This window comes from Denticeps clupeoides, chromosome 11, assembly GCF_900700375.1.
Source record: "Denticeps clupeoides chromosome 11, fDenClu1.1, whole genome shotgun sequence".
Classification (NCBI taxonomy): Eukaryota; Metazoa; Chordata; class Actinopteri; order Clupeiformes; family Denticipitidae; genus Denticeps; species Denticeps clupeoides.
The window spans coordinates 10,662,696-10,688,934 of NC_041717.1; the positions used below are offsets into that span (position 1 = coordinate 10,662,696).

The 26,239-nt window shown below is 42.7% G+C and overlaps 1 protein-coding gene across 3 annotated transcripts; it reads right to left on the reverse strand.

The window, feature by feature from the left end:
* Positions 1-7,424: 7,424 nt before the first annotated feature.
* crb2b (crumbs cell polarity complex component 2b) lies at positions 7,425-25,152 on the reverse strand. Of its 3 annotated transcripts, XM_028996517.1 has the most exons (14): positions 20,261-20,388; positions 17,952-18,644; positions 16,769-16,964; positions 16,049-16,188; positions 15,233-15,415; positions 14,999-15,112; positions 11,899-12,840; positions 11,452-11,820; positions 11,264-11,415; positions 10,985-11,150; positions 10,030-10,891; positions 9,828-9,944; positions 9,375-9,501; positions 7,425-9,297 (listed from the first exon to the last, which is right to left on the reverse strand). In XM_028996517.1, the coding sequence occupies exons 1-14, from the start codon at positions 20,346-20,348 to the stop codon at positions 9,076-9,078; spliced, it is 4,371 nt and encodes a 1,456-aa protein (XP_028852350.1). In that variant the 5' UTR covers positions 20,349-20,388; the 3' UTR covers positions 7,425-9,075. The 3 variants fall into 3 exon arrangements, with proteins under 3 accessions (XP_028852350.1, XP_028852349.1, XP_028852348.1); XM_028996516.1 differs by lacking the exon at positions 20,261-20,388 and adding an exon at positions 24,993-25,152 and having other exon boundaries at positions 11,264-11,820; XM_028996515.1 differs by having other exon boundaries at positions 11,264-11,820.
* Positions 25,153-26,239: the final 1,087 nt, after the last annotated feature.

Here is a 26,239-nt window from a genome sequence, read left to right on the forward strand (position 1 = left end):
AAATATTGTGTAATGTTACATGTGTATATATATAACATGTGTGCAATACATGTGTGTTTATAAAAAAAAATATTTATTTTAATATTGTACCATTGGGTCTGTGTGAAACAGTATTTCAATACACGGCATACTGTGTATACTGTTGTACTGCCAATAAGTCTCTCTTGAATTTTGAATCTTCTAGATTTTTAACTTCAAGAACATGTAGTTTCTTACTTTAATATGTTTGTGTGTGGCATGGGGGATGAGTACAGTGCACCCAGCTGCTGTGTGTCACACTCGGTTAGTGAGTCGGAAATCTCCCGTGGGGCCATCACACCAAGCCTTTTATCATCATTATGACAACAAGATCCAGACGAACTGTGTGTGTTGCTGTAAAGGCAAGTTTGGTGTTGGTTATTTGTCAGTGTGTCATGCATTATGTGGCTAAGGACTATAAAGAGCAAAATGTGATGCAAAGCTTGGCAGGCACTGATGAGGTCTGCAATGACTAGACCCCATCAACTTATAAGAGTTCATCAAACCTGTGTATGTGTTTTAATATTTATTTCCTGTGTGGGGTCTCAGACTGTGAGACTCTCACTTCATAAAGATGGAGATGAACACTGAGCCTTATTCAGGGCCAATTCAGATGACGCATTTTTTTGTATGCACATTTAAATTATGTTCAATAATGGCTGCTAAGAGCAACCTGTTACATCCTGTCTGAACGTCTTTCCTTCATAGAGATTCATAGTTTTAAATATGCATTATTGCAAGCTTTAGTCTTTACATTTAATCATGATCATGTGATCAGTTTTTAATTCAATCGACAGTATAATAATATATACAGTTCATAAATACACGTGTATTAATTCAAATGCTAAACTGTGCATGTGCACCTGGCATTTTTTGCTCATCTATTTATATGATAAGATACTATCATGCTATCATGCTAAATCATGTTAGATTTAAATTTATGAAATGTATCAGACGCCCTTATCCAGAGCATCTTACAAATCAGTAGGGACAGTCCACATGGAGCTATTCAGGGTTAAGTGTATTGCAATGATAGTAAGTGTGGATTGAACCTGTGACTTTGTGGTTACCCACTAGGCTACAACCACCTTTTAGAATAATTTTTTTTGTTTCATCATTGTCATCCATTGATCATCAAACTTTTACCTCTTGGTGGCTTTGAGGTCCTGTTTAGTTTCTTTCTATTCCATTAAAGGTTCTGGCCACCTCTCTTTATCCACCGTGTGTCTCCATTCATTCTTGTTTTCTGTACTGAGCATGGACACTGTCTGTCTGCTTATCGGAAATGATTTTAGCACCATCAAATATACCTTCAGCCGTCATTTCATACACACAAAAACTTCCTGGGTGAGGAACTACAGGAACTTCTGAAATGCTCCAGCGAGGCCTGCCACAGCGGGATGCAGAATCTCACTGTAGATGCTCCTGAGGTTCCAGGCTTCATAAGGATCCACAATGTTTGCTGTCACCATGATCGGCACTGCTAACGCTACTGGCGGCATTACCACTGTGACCGTTCTCATTATCACCACCTTCCTTTACAGCTGCAACGGCGGACGTCAAAAAAATCCTCCCCTCCCTCTTCCCCTTCCACACTCCACTCTCTTCCTCTCCACCGTCTTTCTCCTACCAACAGCTCTCAAGCATTTTTTCCGCTGTCACAGTGCTGAAGGATTTTCTTTTCTCGCCTTTCATTGTTGCCTTTTCTTCTCCTTTGTTCTTTTTTTTTTTTTTTGTCTCATCCAGTTCTTCGGGCTGCCTTAACGCAGCCCGGCGCTGGTGTGTTGGGGGGTCAGCAAGGCAGTCGGTGCTGAGACGAGAGCCCTGGCGAGGGAGAGGCTTTTTCTCCGGGCCTTAATTGAGACATACTGTCAAAGTGACAAACACATTTGCATGGAGTGTGTTTCTGTTTTTGGAGGCCCACGCGCTGTTAATCAGCTTTCCATCACGGCGCCGGAGCGAAGCTGTCCCCTCTCTGCCTCGTCTCCCAAACCATGACAGATTTACCACTGGTGGGGGTGGGGTGGGGAACGGGAGGGGTGGGGGGGGGGTTGTCTGGGTTGTGTAGGGGAGGGGCCGCCTCGGGCATCGCTCTCTTTAACGCTTTTCCTCTCCGTATCCGTTTTTTTTTTTTTTTTTTTTTTTTTTGAAGCCTCCTTCTCCATGCTTTCCGCTCGCCTGTCCATGCTTGAGTTGAAATCCATGAGTGGAACATCAGCATTTACTTCTGAGGCACAGGTTTAGCAGTTTTCCTCGTCTGGCAGAAGCTAACTGTGCTTTCTGTCCACTGTTTTTTTTTTTTATGTGAATCTTTATCTGCTTAAGACTCTGTGTCAGCAGATTTAGCAATTTGTCACTTCATTAAATTTTGTTCTATGACCTTAAAATTTCCCCTATTTTAACAAGAATCTGTTTTTTCTCTCTACATCTTTAACTGGAGATTGGATCTAGTCCTCATATCACCATGGGCCAACCCAACCCCAAGCTCCACACCAGTGTAGGAGTATGTACGATCAGTTTTCCGACTGTGGGAACTGTACTATTCGGTGTGTTGTCACAAATCAGGTACCGATCAGAATTTTCAGCCTGAACGGTGAATCATGTGACCCTGTCGCTCCGTTCGTGTTCCAAACATGGAGTACGGCAGAATACCTGCTGCCACCGACACACTGGAGATTGATTTCCAGCATCAATACAGTAACATCTTTTTTTGAGCGATTGTTGACCTAATTGGACCACGTTAAAGGAAGAGTCATGTGAACAAACCTCAGATCTGTACAGAGAACCAGAATTGAGCATTAAGGCCTGCAGTGTGAATGTGGTCTGAGATTACACCTTCAGCTTTTCACGCTTTCTCACCATGTCAAGTCAGGACAGGGGTTTCTGAGAGCCCTCCTTTTAACAAAGGAAAAGCCCTAATAATGTAAATGAAATGATTCACGTTAGGTGGCCGCCCCCGCTGCTTAAACGCATTAGCAACATTTGATTTTAAGAAATGGACGAATTCGGGCTCTGTTCCCACTGGCTGCTGGCATGAGTCACATCCCCGCAGACTGACCATAAGCAGGGAGAATATGCATTCATGAATTCCAATGAAATGCAAAGTCTAAGAGCCATTTGTTCAATAGAGCTCTTAAGGAAGTATGATTAGAAATGTGAGTGATACATTATGTGTTATAAATAGCTTCTTTTTTTTTCTCAAGGCCTGCTGTGTTTTCAATATGTATGAGCCTCTTTCATGTCTGAAGGCCAGTCTCTTTGTCTGTCTCAGCAGGTGAGATTTAGGGTCAGTCTTCAGTAAGACTCTATGAGGAGATGGAACGGGCTTGTTTAAGGATTCAGTTTATTGTGATCTGGGCAGGGGGCATCCTTTTCCAAAAGAGCTCTGACATTTCCGGTGCTTTATCTGGGTAATCTGCATGGCATTACAAAAAAAAATGTCATTTTTAAAAGGTCAGTTTAATGTTAATGTTCCTGACATAAGAATATTAGAATTGCCACAGAGGGACAGGAACTACCAATAATATTCTCACATCATACATATAAATCTCAATGCTCCTGCCACTTCTCACACCAGAGGTTAGACCCCGTAAGTAAAACAGTAGACTTTCCTGCTCCCTTCCCCATGTATACACATTCATAGACACATGCAGATGGTCAAGATAAATAAAGTCTGTCCCATTGGACCTCATGTAGACAACCTACCTCCTTTAGATTAGCACAGTTTTAAGATTCACGGTGTTCACAGCCATTTATCCTGTTGTGCTTTTGTCTGAATGTGTTGTGTGTCCTGTTTGTACTGTCTGTATCACCTTTTTTGTCCATCCGGCTGTTATTCTGTCTCTACATATGTGCATGGCTGAGATGACGATAAAGCTCCACTTGACTTGTCTTGATAATAGGACGTTAACAATTGCTGTGCTTCTGTTGCAATACCTCTGTGATAAAATGTGATTTGTTTGAGTTGAAGATTCATGGCTGTCTTGACTGGAATGAAGTGAGGGCCACTTTTGTTAAAGAAATGAAAGAACAATAAAAAATACTGGTCCCGCTAAGTGATGTCACACAGTAGAGGGGCGGAGGCGCTTGCAGCAGTGTGACAAGCAGCCCGGCGCATCTCGGCCCTCCAGCCCGAGCTTTAATTAAACAGCCTTTCATTCCCCCCGCGCCTCCCCTGCTTTTTTTATGTTCCAGGAGGTCCTTAATGAAGCGGTCTCCTCCACTGATCCTGCTGACTGCCAGGCCCCTGCCTCCCTCTCGCTGGCGCGGAGCCATGTGGCCGTGCTCTGTCAGCTCGCCAGGCCTAATTAGCTCTGTTGTTCTTTTGCCTCCGCGAGTTTTGTCCCCTCTCAAGTTCAGACAATCCGCGTTTGCCTCAATCCCATGCCGGCCTTGTCTGTCCTGCCCCCGACCCCGCTCTGACCTCCGCGCCGAACCCCACGCTCCTCCCCTTGGATGCCTCCATCCCAGCGTCTCTCATAACGGAGCATAGAGTCGGACAGCAGTCATGACCCGGGTCGTCACCGCTGAGCCCGGGTGTGTGATGAGGTCTTACCTGCGGGTTTCGCCGTGTCGCAAAAACTATTCTGGACGTGCTTGGAAACGTCCGTTCTGCTTGATCAATCCCAGCTCACTTTTGGGAACGGCTGTTTAGAGATTCCAAGATGTATTAGCATGAGTATTAATATGTGTGTGTGCGTGCGTGTGTGTGTGTGTGTGTGTGGTTCCTATGGTCTCAGGGACGCACTCCTGCAGGTGTAATTCCATTACTGTCTTTAATTAGCGTCCTTCCTCTTCATGAGCGTTACCTTGGGGAGCACAGTGGCGTCCTATTCAAACAGCCCTGCCGCGTCTGCCAGCCCTGCAAATAAAAACTATTCATTAAGAGGTAAATGCGCGCTCGAGCCTCTCCAAGTGCCTTTTTTCAGCTTTCTTCTGTGATTAAAGACCCGAATGTCAAACGGTTCAGTTACACTGAGTTCTGTGAAATGTTTGGAGGTGTTTAATGTTTCCCCCTCTCTTTTCCTGCCCACAGCTTTCAGACAGACAGCATGAATCGAGAGGCTACGGGGTTACTGCAGATCAGACAAATTGCAATGGAGCCGTTTCCCCCCTCTGCAGCGCTCACACCCACTGTGCCAATTTAGCATCTGAAAAGCAGCGAGATACACAATTACATGCGAGGCTGACCCCAAACTATTAGACCAAAATTGTGTCTGCTGTATTTATATATATTCAAATTTATAACAAGACATCTCCATATGCACAGAGAAAAAGAGTGGCTTAGAATTTTTCTTTTGTTTAATAGACAGAATATGACAGAACGGACAACCAGCTGAACCAAGAGGCACCGTTTTTGCAGTCGGTTCTGTTTAATTATGTTCTGTTCTTCCCCATACACTGACCATTTTGGCAACACATCTATGCTCTCACAAGTGCAAAAAAAGATCAAAAAGTGCAAAAGGATTGGAAAACTATTGAGAAAAGGACAGACTTTTAATGTTTCGCTCAATTGAGAGGGCTAGATAATTACCGAACAGATTTTCTTAGTTTGAAGTGTTTATTGTAAAAAGAAATATATAATACTTATCTATTAATATTACACAACTAATACTGCAAAGCATTATATTGTACACTTTTGTTAATAAGGTTTGTGGTGGCAACATTTAGTATTTCATGAGGACTGTTCACAATTTATCCATAGCATTTATCTAGTATTTATCTATAATACAATTTGCAAGCATGATCAATTGATCAATGAAAGCAACTCACTGAATATTAATAATACAATTTCACTCACTCTAAATGTAATGTCTTCTGTTCAGTATAGTAAGAATAATGACTTATCAAATTTTGTTTTCAACATACTTTTACACAGAACTTCTTAGTCATTTGTGTTTACTGTCTGACTAAAGCTTTTTATTATAATAAGCTTTGAACAAGGAGACTACAGTTTGAAATTACTATTAGGCAGGCATAGCAGATATTTAAACTTGTAGTCCGCTAATAGCAGTTGTCATGACAACAGAGCAAATTATACATCTGTTTACTGCAAATATATTTAGCATAAGTTGTTTATTTATAACACGCCGTTCTCCTCAATGTTCTCAGTGAAAGAAATAGGCTCATGGTTCCCCCTAGTGGTGAAAAGGGAACAGAGCAGATATTAGCATGGCCTTATAGAGATGAAGCACAAACAATTAAAACAAACGAGCATAATACTGTAACTTTGGCTGTGTGCCGTTTTTTTTTCCGAAGCAGAGCAACAACACCGGCATTGAGACAGAGCGCCTCAAAACCGAGCCTCTCCGCTGATTCCTCATTTACAGACAGTCACCACGTCGCTCTCTGTGCTACACACACTCTTTCAAATAAATAGATCAGTTAAAATACTTCAGTTATCCCGGGGCCCGCCTCAGCGGCGAATGCAAAAAGCTATTTCCATGAGCCTGTCAGCATTGACAGCGCCATGGAAACCAAACTCTAATCATGGAGCAGTGCGTCAACGGGACGACCGGAGAACACCGAGAATGACATTTGCAAACACCACACAGTCGCCCATCTTTTTTTTTTTTTTTTGCTACATCTTTTTTCCCCCTCGCCTCGGTTCTTCACTCTCACACATGCAAGCTTTCGTGCTCACATTGTTTTCGTCACTACCTCCTGGCAACAGGATCATTTCCATCTCTTAGTGTCAATTAAAAGAGTGAACTATCTGCATTTGTCAACATATCATTTCTGGGCCGGCGTGATGCCCCACTGATTTGTCGGCGATTTCTGACACCGCGGAGGGAGCAGGAGACAGTGATCTCCCTCATTAGAGAGAGAGAGCCGCAGCCATCATGGCTGACATGATACTTACCAGGGAACAGCCTTCGCCTGTCAGGCCTGTCACACATGCCACAGCCCCCCGCCACCCACCCATACCCACCCCCCCACTCCACGTAGACACACAGAGCAGCCCTCTCGTCTACTGCACCCCTATATCCAGCCACCAACGGGGAGTTCTGGGAAGGGAACAGGTGCGATAGGTGTTTAGTTGAAGTCTGTACAAGCGTTGTGTGTTGAGGATTTGTTAGAGTGAGACCTTGTGTACTGTGTAAAAATGAATCTATACTGTTGTGTGAGCATTCAGAATCATTGACCATAACAATTACATTCACCACAGTTCCATAAATGAAGTAAATACAATGAAAATGCATACACTTGTGTTGTATATAACTTATTTTCGTACCCTTTCATGATTTCATTCTCCTTATAAAATCGTGTGATTGGTCACTTGTTACATTTAGTAAAAAAAAAAAAAAAAGAAACTGATCTCCGGTAGGTGAGAACCTCATTAAAATAAATATAAAGTATTATAAAGTATAATAATAACATTAACAAAACATTAGAGAGCAAGAAAATTCATTTAATTCATTCTTTTATTTATTTATATTGTTATAACATTGTTGAAAATAGCATTAACACATCCTGGTTCATAGTTCAGTAATTGTGAATTTTTAAAAGAATTGACCACCTCCTAAAACGTTTTTCCAAAATAATACTAAGCAGACCAAATATATGGAAACACACCTACAGCATTTAATATTACACTGTCTAGATGGTCTAATATTTGAAAATGAGAACAAACCAAGAGACCATATTGTGCTTAGGACAGTCTAACATGAAATGGGGCTGCACATTTGGAATAAATATGCAGCTGCTCTCCACACGGTCATGAAGAACTGGCAGGAATGTTGTCTTACTCCTCCGTTTCATTTCCATGAAATGAAAATACTAACCAATGACTTCAGTCATTCATACCCCCACATTACAGCGATGGTCTCATGCATACCAGTGTTATTCACATCATCATTATTAAGAGTGGATTTTCAAACTATTTTAACCTTGTTACATTCTCACTGCACATTCTAATTGAAACATCTTTAAAGACAGGATATAAATATTTACAGCCAGGCTGTGAACATAAAAAAGCACAGAAAAATAGAAATTCCATTTAGCATCCTAAGAAATTTTATTTCCATTTAGAACTAAACTAATGCATATGAGGTAATTGCATAAGCACTAGCTTATAATTATTTAGAATGATTTATTTTTTTAAATAAAATACATTCGACTGTGATTAGAAATTTATCCAGTGTTAAGACTGCATTAAAGTTGTCTTCACTTTAACACCCTGCAAGAGCAAATTCTGAAAATATATACAGATTTTTTTTAGCAAGGCACAAGCGATTTCAGTTGTGTCATGACATGAAAGAAGCATATTCCTATACAGAGTTGAATAAGAGTAGCGAATATTATTTAAATGTCACTTTCAATGAGCTGCTCATAGCACTGTCTAAAGTCCCCTCATTAATAAAAAATATATATACAAGGTGCTTTTGCATCCATTAATTCATTGTCTCTGGAAAAACACACGTTGCCTATATAATTCTGGTACACCGAAGAAATGCATGATGCTGACAGAGACCAAAGGAGAGAAAAATGAAATGAGAACATTGAAGTGACTCCATTTTCATGACAATCTGAATCTTAACATAATGCAGCGATGACAATATGTTGAGAGAAGGAGACATTCAAAACCATAAAAGTATTGATAAGTATTGGTTGTTAGATAGTTAACGATGAAAGATTAGCTCCTGTTCAGGTGGATCTAAAAGTTTCTTGCAAGTTCATTCAAATGATGATTGAAATAACAGCATTCGAACATTCAAGTAACCATCAGTATAAAAACGAACCAAAAATTCTTTACACAGTAGGACGTCACAGTTTGAGACAGATTTCCTGAAGACATCATATGAACACAGTGGGCCATCTGGAGTTCTGTCATCTCTCCAGGCAGACAGGGACTCTCTTGTGGGGATTCTACCCAGCGGGAGGGAAAGGGAAGCTGTCCTTCAGTCCATGTCCAGCTGCTTCCCCATCAGCCAAACGAACCCTCGTGAAACCGAGGAAGTAGCCCATTCTAGCTCAAATACAACAGCTTCCACTCTCCTTCTTTCCTCTGAAAGCCCAGGGTCCAATCAGCACAGGTCCCAGGCGGTACCTCAGTATTCAAATTAGCCGCTCCTCTGGTGGCACTTTCAAAACGCTTCCCATCTCCATTCGGGCCCCCGCCACCTCCTGGGAGCTGGGGCTGTAGGTGCCTTCTGACTGGCGCTTCCTTCGAGTCGTAAGCACCGTGCAGACGAGCCCCACTCCTGCCAAGATGGCCCCAATGCAGACCAGTGGGATGAGCACCACCACCCATGGCATGCGGTCTTTGTGCATCTCTTTCTGTTGGGCAGGGAAAGGAGGGGAATCTGTTGACTACATTCACGTGACCAGCATGACAACAGTTGAGAGTAACTTACATTCAGCTCACAGTGTTTTCCACTGAAGCCAGACGAACACACACACCGGTACTTGTTGACGTCATTCACACAGGTGGCTCCATTCCGACAGGGACCAGATGCGCACTCGTCGATGTCCACCTCACACCTGAAGAGAAGAAAAGTGAGTGAAGTGATTGTCATTGTGATACACAAAGCAGCACACAGTGCACACAGTGAAATTTGTCCTCGGCATTTAACCCATCACCCTTAGTGAGCAGTGGGCAGCCATGACAGGCGGCCGGGGAGCAGTGTGTGGGGACGGTGCTTTGCTCAGTGGCACCTCAGTGGCACCTTGGCGGATCGGGATTCGAACCTTCTGATTACGGGGCCACTTGCTTAACCGCTAGGTCACCACTGCCCTGGCTTGAATCCTCAGGAGGATTACCTAAAATACAAATGAGTCACTTAACTAACATAGTAGGCAAGTCCTACCTGGATCCGGTGAAGCCACGTTTACAGGTGCAGTTAGCCCCCCACGGTCCATCCGTACAGATGCCTCCGTTAGCACACTGTACGTCCACCTCACACCGCCAGGGGGGGAAACTCCACCTGAATCATAAAAACACGAGATGCGTTATAAAACCCTGGCACCGCATATGCGTCATCGTCATCATAATAATGGACTGCCACTCACTGGCAGAATGGACCAGAAAATCCAGACGGGCACACGCAGCTGTAGCTGCCCACACCGTCCAGGCATGAGCCCCCGTTCTCGCACGCGTGCTCCCGGCACTCGTCCACATCCTCCCGGCAGTCCGTCCCTCCGTAGCCCTGGGCGCAGTCACACCGATACCCAGCCGGCATGTCCCTGCAGGTACCGTGCGCGCAGGGCCTGGAGGCGCATTCGTCTGTGTCGTTTTGGCAGAGCTCCCCCTCCCAGCCAGGGGCGCAGGCACAGCTGAAGGCGTGGAAGAGATCCAGGCAGGTGCCATTGTTCATGCAAGGCATGGAGAGGCACACAGGGGAACCGCTGCAACCCATCTGGGGCGCCACGCCACCCTGTCTGGTAAAGCGCGCTGACTGAGGAGGCTCGTCGTCCTCCAGCAGCGACAGGTAGACTCCGCCCACCCTCACCTCTCCCAGGCAGCCAGTGAAGTTCTCTGCCAGCCACACGGTGGAGTCATTGAAGATATCCAGACTTCCGGCAGCCATTAGGCTGCGCCCAGCCTTCTGTCCGTCCACGGTAAGCTTCCAGCTTGACAAATCCCCACGCGGTTCATCCATGAAGACTTCAACATGGTGCCAGTCCCCATCTGAAAGCTGCACCTCACTGATAAAGGCCAGAATCTCCAGACTGTTGCCACTGCGGAGCTTTACCAACAGGCTAGAGTTCATCAGGGCCAGGCAGAAGAGTTCATTCCCATTAGTTGCCCGAAGTAGAACACCATTTTCCTCTCGAGTACGTAGATCCATAGTCACTGCTGTCACCGGGTTGGACAGTGTGCCATTCGCCCGGAACTGAAGGGCATTGTCTCTGAATGTGGCATTGGTGAGACCTGAGAGAAGAAAGCACAGGGGTGTGATTGTCACCAGAACATTCTGCCGTATCTACATGAATGATTGGCAGGAGCAAAGAGAAGAGAACTCACACTCATATCCATCAGCCAGGTCCACACAGCGGCTGCCCATTACACACGGGTTGCTCTTGCACCACACCAGTGCCTGACAGGTCCTCCCCGTGTAGTTAAAAGGACACTTGCAAGTGAAATCATTCCAAGTAACGCTGCATTCACCGCCATTTTGACAGGGATTACTCTGGATTAGAAGTGTATAAAACATCAAATTCAGCAGAATTTTTGGAACTTCTTGTTCTATTAACCAGGATGAAATGAACCATTTATGATGTGAAATATACAATATAATTATACCTTGCACATTTCATCAGAGAGACAGTTTGGCTGTATGGAGTAAACCGTGTTTGGTAGGTAGCTCGGGTCTGTTTTTCTCACGCTTTGGTTCTGGTAAATGAAAAGCTGCTTGTGGTCCAGACGGATGTCCTGCAGGCAGCCTTTAAAGAATCCTCCCCAAGGAGAGAGATCCTCTCGTTGGGGAAGACCTCCTACGAAGGCCATGTCTCCTGCTTCCACAGCAATGGAGGAAGGAGACATGGTTTGAAATTCTGCTTCTTCATCATTGAAGAACACAAATCTGTCTTTCACTGCAACCGTGTGGAAAAGTTTCTCCCCAGTAGAGACGTCAGTCGAGCCTTTTCTGATGGATGAGTGGAGATTGACATGCAACTTGCTGTCCTGCAGGTAGACACTGAAGTAGACCACCTCCTTCCTCCTCAGCTGAAAGATAAGCCCTGAGGGCTTTATGGAGCGCAAGAAGAAAGACACATTAAAATCTCCTCCATGGGACTGGGTGATAGGAAATGAAGCAAAGCTCATGTCCAGTTCATGGCTGAAAGTCCATGAGGGAAACTCTGCAATGGAAGAAAGTATAGACCCATTAGCTCCAGTTTTACAATAGTCTGAGTCTTAATAGTTTCAATGAACTTTACCTTCAGAACAGCTGTTGCCATGGAAAGGTCTGAAGCAGTGACACCTGTAGTCTGACCACAAATCCACACAGAAACCCTGCTGGGAACAAGGATCTGGCTGGCACCACTCCGTCTTATTGCATCCAATCTGGAAGTCTGGTACCTGGTCCTGAGAAATGCTCTGAGGCAAGATGGGAGCAAAATCTATCAGCAGGTCCTCCATGCATCCAATGAATCCCTTCTTAGATACCGTGTTGTTGAGGTACTCTGGTTGGACACCACCAATTAGAACCTGTTGGAGGTCATCCATGTGGAAGACCAGCAGGTGATTGTGACCACTGTCCTCCTCCCAGTGACTACTGTTCGCATCGTTTCCTACGGACAGCAACAATTTATCTTCCATGGTAACAAAGGCCTGATGCCAGAGTCCATCATTGACAGGTTGGGAAATTTTAGCTTCCAGCTTCTGGTCTCCTGTTTGTGCACTGGCTCTAAGTTCTCCATTTACTATCTCCAAAGACAAGAAGTGGTTAGCTGTGCCTCGGTAGAAGAGAATGAGGTCGGAAAGAGTAGTCCTGAAGCGGAGCTGGACATTAGGACCAGTCACCTCCAAATCTCGGCGGGTTCTGTTGATGCGAGGAAGCTCAACGAGCACAAAACCCGGTTTGGAGAAAGAAAAAGTTGTGGGTGTGCTGCAAAACTCCCCATGGAAACCTGCAGGGCACGTGCAGACGTATTCATGCTGCTCTCCGCTGAGGTGGGGTATACAGGTGGCTCCGTTGTCACACAGGTGATCCTCACAGCCAGTCAGCTGGGTGTTGCAGTCAGGACCACCCCATGGCAACCGGCCTGGTGCCTCCTTCGGACAGAGGCAGGTGTAGCTGTGGACACCATCCTCACACGTGGCGCCATTTTTACAGGGATCGCTTTCACACTCGTCAATGTCAATGTCACAGAGCACCCCTTCAGAAGAAATGAGAACAAAACACAAGAGATTGTTTGTATTTATAACATATATAACCCTTATCCAAAGCAACTTACAATCAGTAGTTACAGGGACAGTCCATCTGGAGACACTCAGGTCTCACTCAGGAATGCAACGTTAGTATGTGGGGTTTGAACCTATGACTTTGGGGCTTATGGTTAATAGGCCATTACCACCCTAAATATATTTGAGACCGATTTGGACAAAACAGACAACCTCCGAGGGAACATTTTTGCCGACTCACCGTGATGAGTTCCCAAGCAGCAAACTCACATCCACAAATAGACAACCCCCAAACACCTCTGATAGGTCATTTTGGCTTCTGTGGATTCTGTGGCAACATTTGAGCCACAGAATCCTACTCTGATTGGTTGACAACATCTAATCATAATGACCCAAATGCAAGGGCCAGCGCGTTCTTAATAATTGGGTTAATCTTGCATGGAGATTAATACACGGCAGTTATGAACCATTACTAGAAGATCACCTGTATTGACTGATGCTGTAGTTATTGGTACAATTATGTGTACAGGAGGCAATTAAACATACAAATTACATAAAACTGAAAATGATTACTTGTTTTGGTTGAGTGCACTGATCAGGGAACAACGGACAAAAAACTTTATTATTACACTGTACTTATGATTCAGTTATTTATAGAAATATTGCAAGAACAAAAACATTTCACTAAATTCAAAAATCAAGCAAATAACTGTAATCTTGTAAAGTTTATTCTAGAAGAATTCTCTAGAAGAATCTTCTTTAGAAGAATTTAGACACTCCCACACCATCACACATCCAGCCTGTGACCTGCACTGCCTGCCAAAGGAAAACAAAGGCCATTCGATACCTGCCAGCACCAGCAACCCACAGCAGATGACATCCAGCCGCGGCATTCTTCTCAAGCTATCGTCCACGGTCTCGAATTCAGACAGAAGCGCAAATCGCAGCAGGAAGACCGAGTCCAAAGGAGAGGAACATCTCGTCCTGCGTTTGTTTCTTAAGTGCCTCTCTTTCCCTCACCCACCCTCATGTGCAGAAACATATACACACACTCCCCGTTCCTCTCCATACCAGACAAGCAGGAGTGATTAGCGATGAGCCCAGCCAGCTCCCCCTCCACAAAGTAGCCTAAGCTGGGCAAGTAATCTACAGGAGGGTGCCCTCCCCTCACAGCTGTCTTCTGTCACCGCTGACACCAGGAATGTTTGTCTTCAGAAAGCACTCGATAGATGGCTGATGGCAAAAAGCAGTTACTGAAGATGTGATATTTGCAATGGATGGGGCTGATGGCTGGATTCCAGAGGGGTGTGCTCATGAAATGGAATAAGATAGAATGACATGGAAAATGTCATCTATCAATTTCATGTTTGTTGATCATACTGCAGAAATATGGAGAAATACTGAAAAATGCTTTTTTAATGTGATTGATAGAGTTGCCGATTTTCCTGGAATTACACCAGTAGAAGTTAGGATAAAGGGGAAGGGGGATGTATCAGATTGGGCCATATTTATTGACTACACTCCGTTAGCTTGATAATAGTAGCTTGATAATCATTTAAAAGTATTCGTATTGGAACAAAACTTCTGTTGTTGTGGTGATTTTATTCATTTAACAGAGATGCTATTGAATGACATATGGCCAACTATGCCCAACCTTAAGGAAACTATTCCATACCTATTCCACAGGCTCTTGTTTCCTTCTGGCTCCTTTGACTTAAGAAGCTTTTGCATAATCTGCTCCGCGTTTTGTAAATTTCACAAAGAGAATGAGTGGCACCCTGAAGTAGGCCAGTGGGCATATGGCAGTGGAGAAGATTTATGGCCCAGTGGGACAGACTGAGACAAAGGTGTTTCCAGACTGGGATTGATATTAGCCAAAGTTAAGATTTGTAAAAATGTATGGTTTACCAAACACGCTATGCATGTAGAATGTCTATTACATAAGAAAAAGGGCTAGTGCTTTAAAAGGTTAGACATACTTTTATGCACTGAATATGTCCCGTTTATTCATAATAAATTAGTTTTTTCAATCATTGCTCAGTATTAGTTTCCAATTAGAGATGGAACTAATGAATTTTCCTTAGTTTCATTAGAGCCCTTTTTGTTGAATGTTCATTTAATTACTCAGTTTACCTGTGAAACCAGGATGACACACACACTGGTATGCACTGATGAGGTCCTCACAAACTCCACCATTCTGACATGGATCAGACTCACAGTCATCTATGTTCACAGAGCAGTTTTCTCCTGTAAGAAATATTACACCATCTGATAATTAACAAGTAATTGCATTACCTTAAAATTGCATGTCGGTGTATATGTAGGCTTTTCTCATGAACTGAATGTGAACAAGGCGGTCGTTCTAACCTGTGAACCCCGGCAGGCAGTGACAGAGAAATCCTGCTGCATTTGCGTAGATGAACTCACTGTCCAGCTCTGGCAGGACACCGTAGTGTCTCTCGTCTGAGCGCTGGAAACACTGTCCACCATTCTCACATGGCTGCAGCTGACATTCATCTACATCAACCTGGCAGTTTTCACCCTCATAGCCTGCCATACAAACACTTTTTACAACAAGTTCAGTGTGTCTTACATTTAGTTGGATCAGTCCTAAGTCAGGCATCACAGATAATTTTTTAACCAATTATTTTTTTAATTGCTCACCAATTCGCAAAAACTAGATGATCAATGGGGTAATGAGTTGAAGAAATAACAAATGGTAAAAACATTGTATGGACCAGCAAAACCTAGAAATGTCAGTCTATCCACATAATTAATACACATTAAGAGTCAAATCCAAAAGAAAAGTCAAAAATCCAAAAAGAAAAAAGTATATCTTTAAAAGAATTAGAATTAATTGCCATGTGTAACCTGCTGATATATTTGCATATAGATCATTACACTGCAGAGTGGCCAGTGTGATTCATTATTTTGTTGGAGTGTAATACACAATCTGTACACTAGAGGGAAGTGTGGCATCATTATTCAACACAATTCAACATCTTCAACAGGTTGTACTACTGTGTCATATCACAGTGATCGTGTCACTGTCCTTTCAATTCTACATAAGAATTGTTACAGCAATTAGAAATGTACTCTTAATAAATTGACTCCTCTGTCAATTCAAAATTGCCCTGGGTAATTGGGACAGGCTGTAGATGAGTTAGGGTTACTTTTTAATACCTGGCCAGCAGAGGCAGGAGTATTGGTTGATGCCCTCCACACAGGTCGCATTATTATGGCATGGCAGGGATGCACACTCAAGGATGTCCTCCTCACATACGTCACCAGCAAACCCCGTGCCGCTGCAGTCACACTCAAACCTGAGAAGTCCAGACAGATTCCCCCATTTCAATACACCTATATCTTAAACAATTCTTGATGATAATGAAAAACCTATTAATGTAGTGCTTGAAAAGTACTTGACTTTTTTGAGCAGCAGTTTCACAGTTTTATTCAGTCCTGATCAACAGTGGTACATAAAAGAAAAAAACCTTGAGTAATCATAGATCTTAGGAAATCTTAGGATCATAAAAAAGTTGGCAGGACATCTGAAATGGCAAGGAACCATGTACGCTAAAGGTTTTGCAATTGCCTCCAGTAATAATCCAGAGCTGACATGTTGAGTGTCCATGTATTTCAATTAGCTTCCTATAAAGTGATGAAGGGGATCGCTCATAATAACTATGGTGGTGAACCTTCTCTCAAACCTTGCCAGACAAATGCCCCCCCAACGGGTTCATTGTAAAAGAATGTGAAGTATGTGGACAGTTCAATAATATGATGAGAATGGTGAGTCAGGATTTGGTTAAAAATTTCTCTTTCCCAGACATCATCTTTGTTCTCTGTTCTTCTGATTTCCTTTTTCTGATTGGTTATTTGTGTTTTCAAAGTTTGACATACCTATTTGGCAGATCAAGGCAGATCCCATGGTGGAGGCAGGGGGCACTAGCACACTCATCGATGTCCACCTCACAGTTGATGCCCTCGTAACCCGCCATACACTCACAGACATACAGTCCCACATAGTCGTAGCAGGCGGCTCCATTCTGACACGGCTCAGCTTCACACTCGTCTATCTCCAGTTCACAGTTCACGCCTTAAACACAATCAAATCATTAGACAAGCTAGGAAATATGTTGAACATTTAAAAAATATATAGATTTACTGAAGAGTACACATAATCATGTATTAAAGCATTGAAATAATGAAAGTGAAGTGATTGTCACATGTGATACACAGCAGCACAGCACACGGTGACACAATGAAATGTGTCCTCTGCTTTTAACCATCACCCTTGGTGAGCAGTGGGCAGCCATGACAGGCGCCCGGGGAGCAGTGTGTGGGGACGGTGCTTTGCTCAGTGGCACCTCAGTGGCACATGGCGGCTCGGGATTTGAACCGGCAACCCTCTGAACCGGCAACCCTCCGCTTCCTTAACCACTAGGCCACCACTGGCCCAAATGTTATTATATTATATTATATTATATTATATAAGCGTTAATCTCCTACTCTCAAAATTATCAATAACCATCGAGAAGTGCAGACATTCATCAGAAAGACATCTTGTAATCTCAAGATTGCTATCTTCAATTTCATGAAGTCGGAAGACAGAGATGTGACATTAAGACTTCTTAGTGACAGACCCAAATATGAAAATATGTAATCCGTCCCTGATTACAGTAAATTTGCTGCATCGTGTAAAACGTTAAGTCAAACAGTAAATCAGTTCAAACAAACTATTATTTTAAAGAAACTAAGATCACCTTAACATAACAACAATTACTGAAAGCAGCAATGGTCATGTTGAGATCTCAAGGGAAAATTGTTCTCGGAATAACTAGATTAAAAAAAGATTCTACTTTTGTAGAAGTAAGCATTCCTTCCAAAAGCAAAACAGCCAACCTGGGACAACTCAGTTATGCCAATAGCAAATTTCTCACTGTTTATTATTTTATATACATGCACATGCGATATGTAACACCCGCTTAACTCGTTTTATGAAGTAGCATAATTTAATCATGTTGCTTTTGTCTACATTTCTATTTCTAATCACTCTTTTTATTTAATGAGTGAGGCACCTTACCTTTAAAACCCCGTGGACACTGGCACACGTATTTGTCTTTGCCATTAATGCAGGTGGCGTTGTTCTCGCACGGTAAGGACGCACACTCGTTGATGTCAATCTCGCAGTTGTAGCCCTGGAAACCGGGCACACAATAGCACTCATACAGCCCCATGCCATCGCGACAGATGGCCCCATTCCTGCAGGGCATTGACAGACACTCGTCAATGTCCTCTTCGCAGTGGTTGCCCTGGTAGCCAGGGGGACACAGGCACTGATACCCATGGCCCGCCCACTCGCAGGTGGCACCATTGAAGCACGGGTCGTCTCCGCAGTGCCTCACATGCTCCTGGCAGTTCTCGCCCCCAAAGCCACTGGGACAATAGCAGGTGTAGCTGTTCACTCCATGCACACAGTAGGTCCTGACTCCCATACAGGGGTTGCTGTCACACTCGTCTATGTCCTCCTCACAGTCGGGCCCCGCGAAGCCCTGGGGGCAAGTGCACTCGTACTCCTCACTACCCAAGGTGGTGACACAGTTGGGGCACTTGGCATAAGCACAGGCGTCGAAGAGCTCGGTGCAGTTCTTGCCCACATACCTCACTGGGTCGGTAGGGCAGAGGCAGACATAATCGCCCATGGTGTCAATGCAGCTACCTCCATTTTGACAAGGGGTAGACAAGCACTTCTCAGCTGACACTGTACACAGGATTCCTGTAAGACAAAAAGATATAAAAAAGACACATTGTCATCATGGTCAGTGTGTGAAATATATTAAGCAGCAAATGAGCATTTTGTACTTGTTGTTGGCATTGAAAACGGTTAAAATGGGCAAGTGTAAAGATTTGAGAGACTTTGACAAGGACTAGCATTTCTTGTGGGGTTCCAGTGGTCAGGACCTACCAAAGTAGGGCCAACCAGTGAACTGGCAACTGGCCTGTGCTGTCTGATTCGAAAGAAGAGCTACGGTAGCTCAATATTTTCTATATTGGAGTGGTGGCCTAGCGGGTAAGGAAACGGACCCGTAAACAGAAGGTTGCCGGTTTGAGTCTCGAACTGCCAAAATACAAAGTACCATCCCTTTCATGGCTGCCCACTGTGATAGGTTAAATGCTGAGGGACACATTTCATTGTGTCACCATGTGCTGTGCTGTGTTTCACAATGACTTTCACTTCATATGCATGTGCATAGTTGCGGAGTGGTCAGGGTTCCCATGCTGACTCATGTCCTCTGCTAAAGCTCCTACATCAGATCTGGACCATGGGGCAATGGAAGAAGGTGACCTGGACTGATAAATCCTGTTTGATTTTGCATTATGTGGATGGCCAAATGTGATTGATCTGTTTTCCTGCAACTGGGATGCACTATGGTAGAGGATAATATGTCCTGCCACACTGCAAGAATGGTTATAGATGGGTTTGAGGAAGACCTAAACAACTCTGAGGTGCAGACTTGGCCTCCAGATTGAAATCCAATCCAACTTGTAGGATGTGCTGGAAAAACAAGTCCGATCCATGGATCTATCTCACAACTTACACGACTGCTACTGGCTGCTTGATACCTAGATACCACAGCATAAGGTCTAGAAGTGTCCATGAATTGAGGTGTTACGGCTGCTGTGGCAGCAAAGCGAATCTACTGAATATTAAGCATGCGGGGCTGTTACAGATAATCAGTCACTCTGTTTTGAGCCAAGACTCTTAAATGTCTTTTTTTGCTTTAAATAAAACAGATAATAAATCCTTTTTGTGTAGAGTATTCAGAATAATCCCAACCTCATATCTGTTAATCAGCCACACAGAGATAAGCCACAACTAAGCCTGAAGGGGCAGGTGGAAAGATTTTAGATTTCTCAACTATGAGAATTTATTGAATGAGAAGTTATTTTTTTATTTTTTTAAATAAAACTAACATTACAATTTAGAATTAGAACACTTTTGACACATCCCAAGAAGATGTCTATCCTAAAAAAAAAAGTAGTCAATCTTGTGAAAGATGGATAAAAGCTTGACCCTATCTTAACCCTAAACCTGCATATGGTCTTAAGGAGGTAACCGTCTTATATTCACTTACTTAACTACGTACACCAGATGCTCCATCAATGGCAACAGTCACTTACACTGACCACGTCTTACTACTAGCTGTGTCAGACTACTATTCACAACTGCAAAGGTGCACCTCCTTCTTTGTGATAGAGATGCTGCCAAACTGACTTATATCCTATTATATTAAATCCAAATCAACTCAGTTATTGCCTCGACCCTGCCAAATTGAAAAACCAAAGAATAAGTAATATGGCATGAAAGAGAGGGTCTTCTAAAAGCCTTACCCAAGAGAATGGTCAATATGTGGCAGGCGTTCAGGTTCATGTTCAATATTCTGTATAGCTCTCCAATGAACTGAGTAAAGTGTGTCATCAGGGCAGTGATTTACTGTACATGACACATCCTCTAATCCCGATTCATCTGGATGAGACCTGAGAGAGGTGTTAAGACACCTGAAGGTAGGCATTTGCCTTTGTTTGTTTTGGATTTTTGCAGATGGTTGATTCACTATTGTTGACCAAATTTATGGGAATTCACGTCCAGTAATAATCTATAATTAAACTATAGTTTTGCACAAAATGACATGCACATTTGGGCCACATACAATGATAAAAGGGCAAAATATTTTAAACAAACAAGACATCCAAAATCCCACTTAGATTAAATATCTCAGGTGGTCTGTAAGTGAAAGTGAAGTGAAAGTGTTTAGTTGTCACATCTGACACACCACAGCACAGCAGTATGCAGTATGTGGGGACGGTGCTTTGCTCAGTGGCACCTCAGTGGCACTACCTGTTGCACCTGGGACATAATGGGTTCATGACACTAGAATGCACAGTTATATATTACATTAATGAGCATAACTATTGTAAATCCACTTCAGTTAGGTTTTACTGAGCTGGAATATTGTTAAAAATATCATTCCACTTATGTTATCAGTGTTACTATCATGGATATCAATCAATATATGACTTTATAGATGCCCACAGTACCTGGTCTCACCCCACAATACCTGAGTGAACATTTAATTATTTACGATTCTACACGTCCCCTGCTTTCGAAGAGTGCGGGGTCACTACGAGTACCCAAATTAAAGGAGGTCACAGCTGGGACCAGATCCTTCTCTTATTAATCTCAGTTGTGGTATGACTAGCCTGTCAGTGTTTGGGACTCAGACACAGTCTCAGTGTTTAAATATAAACTAAAACATATCTGTACACTCTGGCCATCTGTTAATTGACACAGTGTCAATAATTAAATCCACTTTATTACAAAGTCAAGCACAGGCAGTGTTCAATTCACCTTAGTTAGGCTGTCCTGGTTAGGGTACCGGGCCACTATTACACTAATACCACCACCATTATACGTATTTCTGTAACAGTTGTGCAATGCCAGCATTTGCTTGTTCTGCTTCTCTTTGTTCTCTCTGAGGCACTGAATTGCCCAGTGCCCAATTGAAGTGCCCAGACGACCTCCAGAGTCCAATGAAGAGACCATCAGAGGGATCCTAGTCCCTAGCAATGAACTGCTGACGAGACAACTCTGAAACGTACCAGAGGTTCACCACAGCCACCACCACCATAACAACTAAAGCTTTGGGGATCTTCAAATAGCCCAGTTGCATCATAATGAACATGACACTGGACTAAAACCTACTCTACACTGTCCAGTACCTCCAAACATGGACAGACGCTGTACACTAAACTTTGTATGCGGTATACTAGACTTTTCCACCACTACATCTTTTGGACTTTTTTTCTTTTCTTGGACAAATCATCACCAGCCCTGCACTGACACCAATTGCTGGCTCACTCTACCCTGGAAGAGGTCCCTCTCTGTATCACTCCTTCCCAACATTTCTTCCTTTCTTTTTTCTCTCTCCTAGAGTTTTTTTGTGTGGAGTTTTTCGTTGTGTGCAGAAGGGTCAACTGTAGGGCCTGTCAAAACCCATTGAGACATACTGTGTGTGATTATGGGCTATATAAGAAATAAATGTTGATGTTGTTAATCATTTAAACCATGCACAAACCTTTATAATTCACATTTTACACCGAATTCATTCACAGTGTGAAGGCCTCTGTCTTAATTGCTGAACTGTTTTTTACTTATTTATGTCACCTCTTGTCAAAGTGTGTTCCCAAACTGTATGTAAACTATTCACTATTCTTGTGAAACTGGTCCTCATCACCCCAGTTCTTCAATTTTATTGCAAGTCATATCATGACTGAATAACACCATTCTTTTACATTGTCAGTCAATCTTGAGGTTTTTCTCAGAATACATTAATGTGTAACATCTGAGTGAATCCAAGTTGAAGATCACTCCATTCTGGAATTAAGGGGACCAAATCTTGCCTGTTGTTAACTCTGTTTGTCCTTGTGACAAAACCCTTTAGCCTTTAACCTCAGATTACAAGAACCACTTAACTTGAAAAAAATGAAAGGATTACAAACCAGGAGGCCTAAAATGGTCACCGAAAGTAAGAGATGAGCCTCAGCCTCTTAAAGCAAAGAATCATGAAAAGCACACTTTTACTGCAGTTGGATATGACATAACACGTACCAAGACAAAATTAATTCAATATGAATTCATAAAGTAGAAAAATGTAAGGTATTTACTGCTGCATCAAAAAAAATACATGCTTTTTGATATTTTGTATTTGTTTTAAATAATTGGTTCACAGTCTATAATGCATCCTCTTTGTCTAGTGGAACACCAAAAAAATATTAGTTGTGGTAAAAGTAGTGGTAGCAGTGGTAGATGTTGTTTATTATTTTACCTTTAATTAATTACCCTTTTCATAAAATGTTTTAATCTTCTTAGGTTTCTGTGATTTTTGAGAATATACTTCATGCAATCTGTTTGTCATTAATTGATCAATTTGGTTTGATCAAATTGAGGTCATAGAGCTGGTTAGTAAAAACTTGAAGACTCTGATCCTTTGTCTCGGATAATTGAAAAATTACAACCCAGAACCAAGTATTCTGAATACATTGCTTTTTATCTACTGTAACAATACATTGAATACATATCCATGTATTAAGTTTTCAGACAACACTGAGTTTTTGTTATCAGTCGCTGGTGTTTTCTGTAAAATGAGGTATTATTTTTACACAGCTCAACATCTCCAGTCTGATATCATCCAGACTCTGAAGGTGAGGCAGTCAGGCCAACACATTCTTCTGTTGTGTTGTCAGCATTTGTGTGCAGCAGTTCATAGATCATAGATGTGTACAATTCGATGCTGTAGTGTGTGTGAGCAGACAAGCCGTGATTCAAGCTCAAAAGCAACAAAAATCAGTTTTACGATCTACAGGTTTACACTTTCCCTGACTTACTACACAGTTTACACAGCGCAACTTTCTACATCTAAGCAGACGTTTTAATGTTACTAATAACACTGCTGAAAACACTGCTTTGTATTTAGAATACTCGTTTGTTGTATTATGGATTATATTTGGTGCAAAATAACTGCAACAACAGCACACCCACACTACACAACTCACACACAAACTGCACCTGCTTGCATTTAAATACTGACTGGAACATGCATCTGGACTTCTGGACAGTCCCTCTGGAGACACTCAGGGTTAAGTGTCTTGCACAGGGACACAATGGTAGTAAGTGGGGTTTGAACCTGTGACTTTGTGGTCATCTGGTCATAGACGAGTGTCTTACACACTAGACTACCCCCTTAATGGTGACAAATAAATATGACAAATAAAACTGTTTAAAATGAGTTAAAAGTGAGTTTTACTGGTGACCAGCATTTCAGCCACTGGTCTGGCTGATCACTAGCAAAATCAACAGTGGTTCATACAATTTTATTCAGCATGGTGGTAAATTGAAACACATTATTATTTATTGTGACAGCATAATTAATCAGCATAATTAAAAACAGGGTTCTATAAAGAGCACCTCTGCACTTGTTCTTATCATGAATATGAAATATAAGCATAATTTGGTGATGTTTATCATGTCATACTGAAATGTTAATTAACTTATGATCATTAATATTGTCATTTTTTGTATTTTTGTTGTTCAGAAAGAAACCATTGAAGGTTCAAGAGCCTTGCCATGAATGTTGGTTACAGAAACCTGAAAATGAAAAATGAGAAGCCTTTTGCCATCCTGCTCAGAGCCACAACAAAGAGCAGCATGGCCAGGCGTTTGGCTTGTTACCATGGCAATGATAAACTATGCCCCCCTGTATGGAGCCCGCCATGTAGCCTGCCATGTGCCCACACAAAGCTCTCTCCCACCCCAGGAAAAAATAGGTCAGAGCTTTATTAGGGTGGAGCCCACCGGTAATACCATATATTTCCCCAGTCATGCATATTAAAATCTATTTTAATAACAATCATAAGCAATAGTACAGTACCGCATGTCCATCAAGATTTTAGCATATTATTTTTATGCATTACAATATGTGAGAACAACATAAAAATGTAAGTTTTTTACTATTAATCTTTGCTTATCTTTTAAAAAAGAGAGAAAAAAATTTGCATGGTCCTGCTCAGAAGACACTATTGTCCACAATCAAAGAGTCGGTGTGAAAGGCACTGAGACGTTTCTATAGCTTAGAGATTTTCTGCTTACCAGCCACTCCAAACAACCTGACTGCCAGCTGGCCACACTTGTCCACCACCATCCCCTAATACCCAATTACAGCAGCGCGTCCATCCCGTGCTGCCACACTCTTTCACACATGGCGGGGTCTGAAAGGTCTCAAAGCAAGCCTTCTGCTCCAACCTCGTGTGCCCAAACGCCTCGGAGTGCTTGGTTACACTTGGAACACCCACGTTTAGCTTCAACACAAGCATGCACTATGCATACATATCTTTTTTCTTTGTAAAGAGCAACAAACGTGCATGCGGTCAGCTCCTTAGCTTCCTTAGCAAAGTATTTAGTATAATGAGCATTGCAGTAATATAAAACTATTGCAGTATTCAGGTAACTGTCATTCATGTTATACTACAAACACATACTATTGCATGCATAAAAATGAAGGCATACCCCATTTGAACATCATCATCGTCAGGAGCAAAGTTCTGTGGTACTTTGACAATGTTTGCCCAAGATCCATGGCCCAGAAAGTGACCTGAGAGCCCCTTGTATTGAACAGCAGTCATTCCACAGGGTCCTTCTTCAGCATCCTGGGCTGCCTGGTCCTTCTCAGTGGAGCAAGATGGTGCTGGTGGTGGTGGTGGTGGGGCACAGACACTTCATGCTGAGACAGTGTGAGTAGACTAGGGCTCTCTGATCCTCTGGGGGTAGAACAATCACAGAGGAGGCGGGAGGCTAGAAAATGAGGGGAGGTTTCAGTCTCCCTGACAACGTCATTCTACAGTACATCTGTTGCTTTCTTGTTCATTCATTCACTTTCAGACCCTTTTTATCTTTATCTTCTTTCTTCTGTTTTTTGTTTAAGATGTACATGGCTCCTCCCCCTTTGCTGGTCTCTTCATTTCTCTTATTTAGATTTATCATATTTAATACTTTATCCTCCATGTCTTTCTTCTTTCTCTTTCAGGCTTTCACATTGACATTCTGGATCAAAGGTATTGTGGAATAATTTATTTTGCACAAATGGAAAAAAACTCAGTACATACAGTATATAAATATTATTTCTGACTGTTCTGACATGCTTATCCTTTAAAATATTTAAATTCTGTGGACCTACACAAAATATTAACAAAGAGCAAGGATGTGAGACGTGAAAAACTCACACATGACACTTCAGTTTATGCAAAATCTTGTATCTGATAAAAAAAATGTGTCTGGGTGTGGGTTGGCAGACATGGGTCTTAGTGACTTGCTAGGTCCTTTTCTGAATACGCAGCTTATCCCCCCACCGCCTCCTAACACCTCACGGCTCTCCGGGGCCGTCCAGCAGCCGCACAACCCGTCAGACCCCATCCCGGCTTAGCCGCAGCCTGCTGGGATTGGAATGACAAGAGTTTAATTAAATGCTTGGCACGAACCCATGACACAAAGACAGGTATCCTCCATTCACCCAGCACCACGGAACCAACCTCGGTGGCCGAAGACTGCTGCACATTCCTGTGTCAGAATGATCAAGTCTCTATTGGAATCTTTAAGCAGATTTTTAACTGGTGCTTAATGATCTGAAAATAAGTTGAGGGACGTTTTGTTAAAAACATATAAATAAAATAGACAGACGACCCGGATTATCTGTCCGCGCTGTCCAACATGAGCTTCATATCCATTCCATACAGCAGTATGAGACACAGCCTTCTGTG

Bases quoted from the DNA above. Each gene is read 5' to 3' on its own strand.
- crb2b (XM_028996515.1), bottom strand. From the start codon at position 20,348: ATGACACACTTTACTCAGTTCATTGGAGAGCTATACAGAATATTGAAC. The intron at 18,645-20,260 runs GTAAGGCTTTTA...TTTGTCTTACAG, and splicing joins CATATTGACCATTCTCTTGG to GAATCCTGTGTACAGTGTCA. The intron at 10,892-10,984 runs GTGAGTTCTCTT...TTCTTCTCTCAG, and splicing joins CCTGGCTGATGGATATGAGT to GTCTCACCAATGCCACATTC.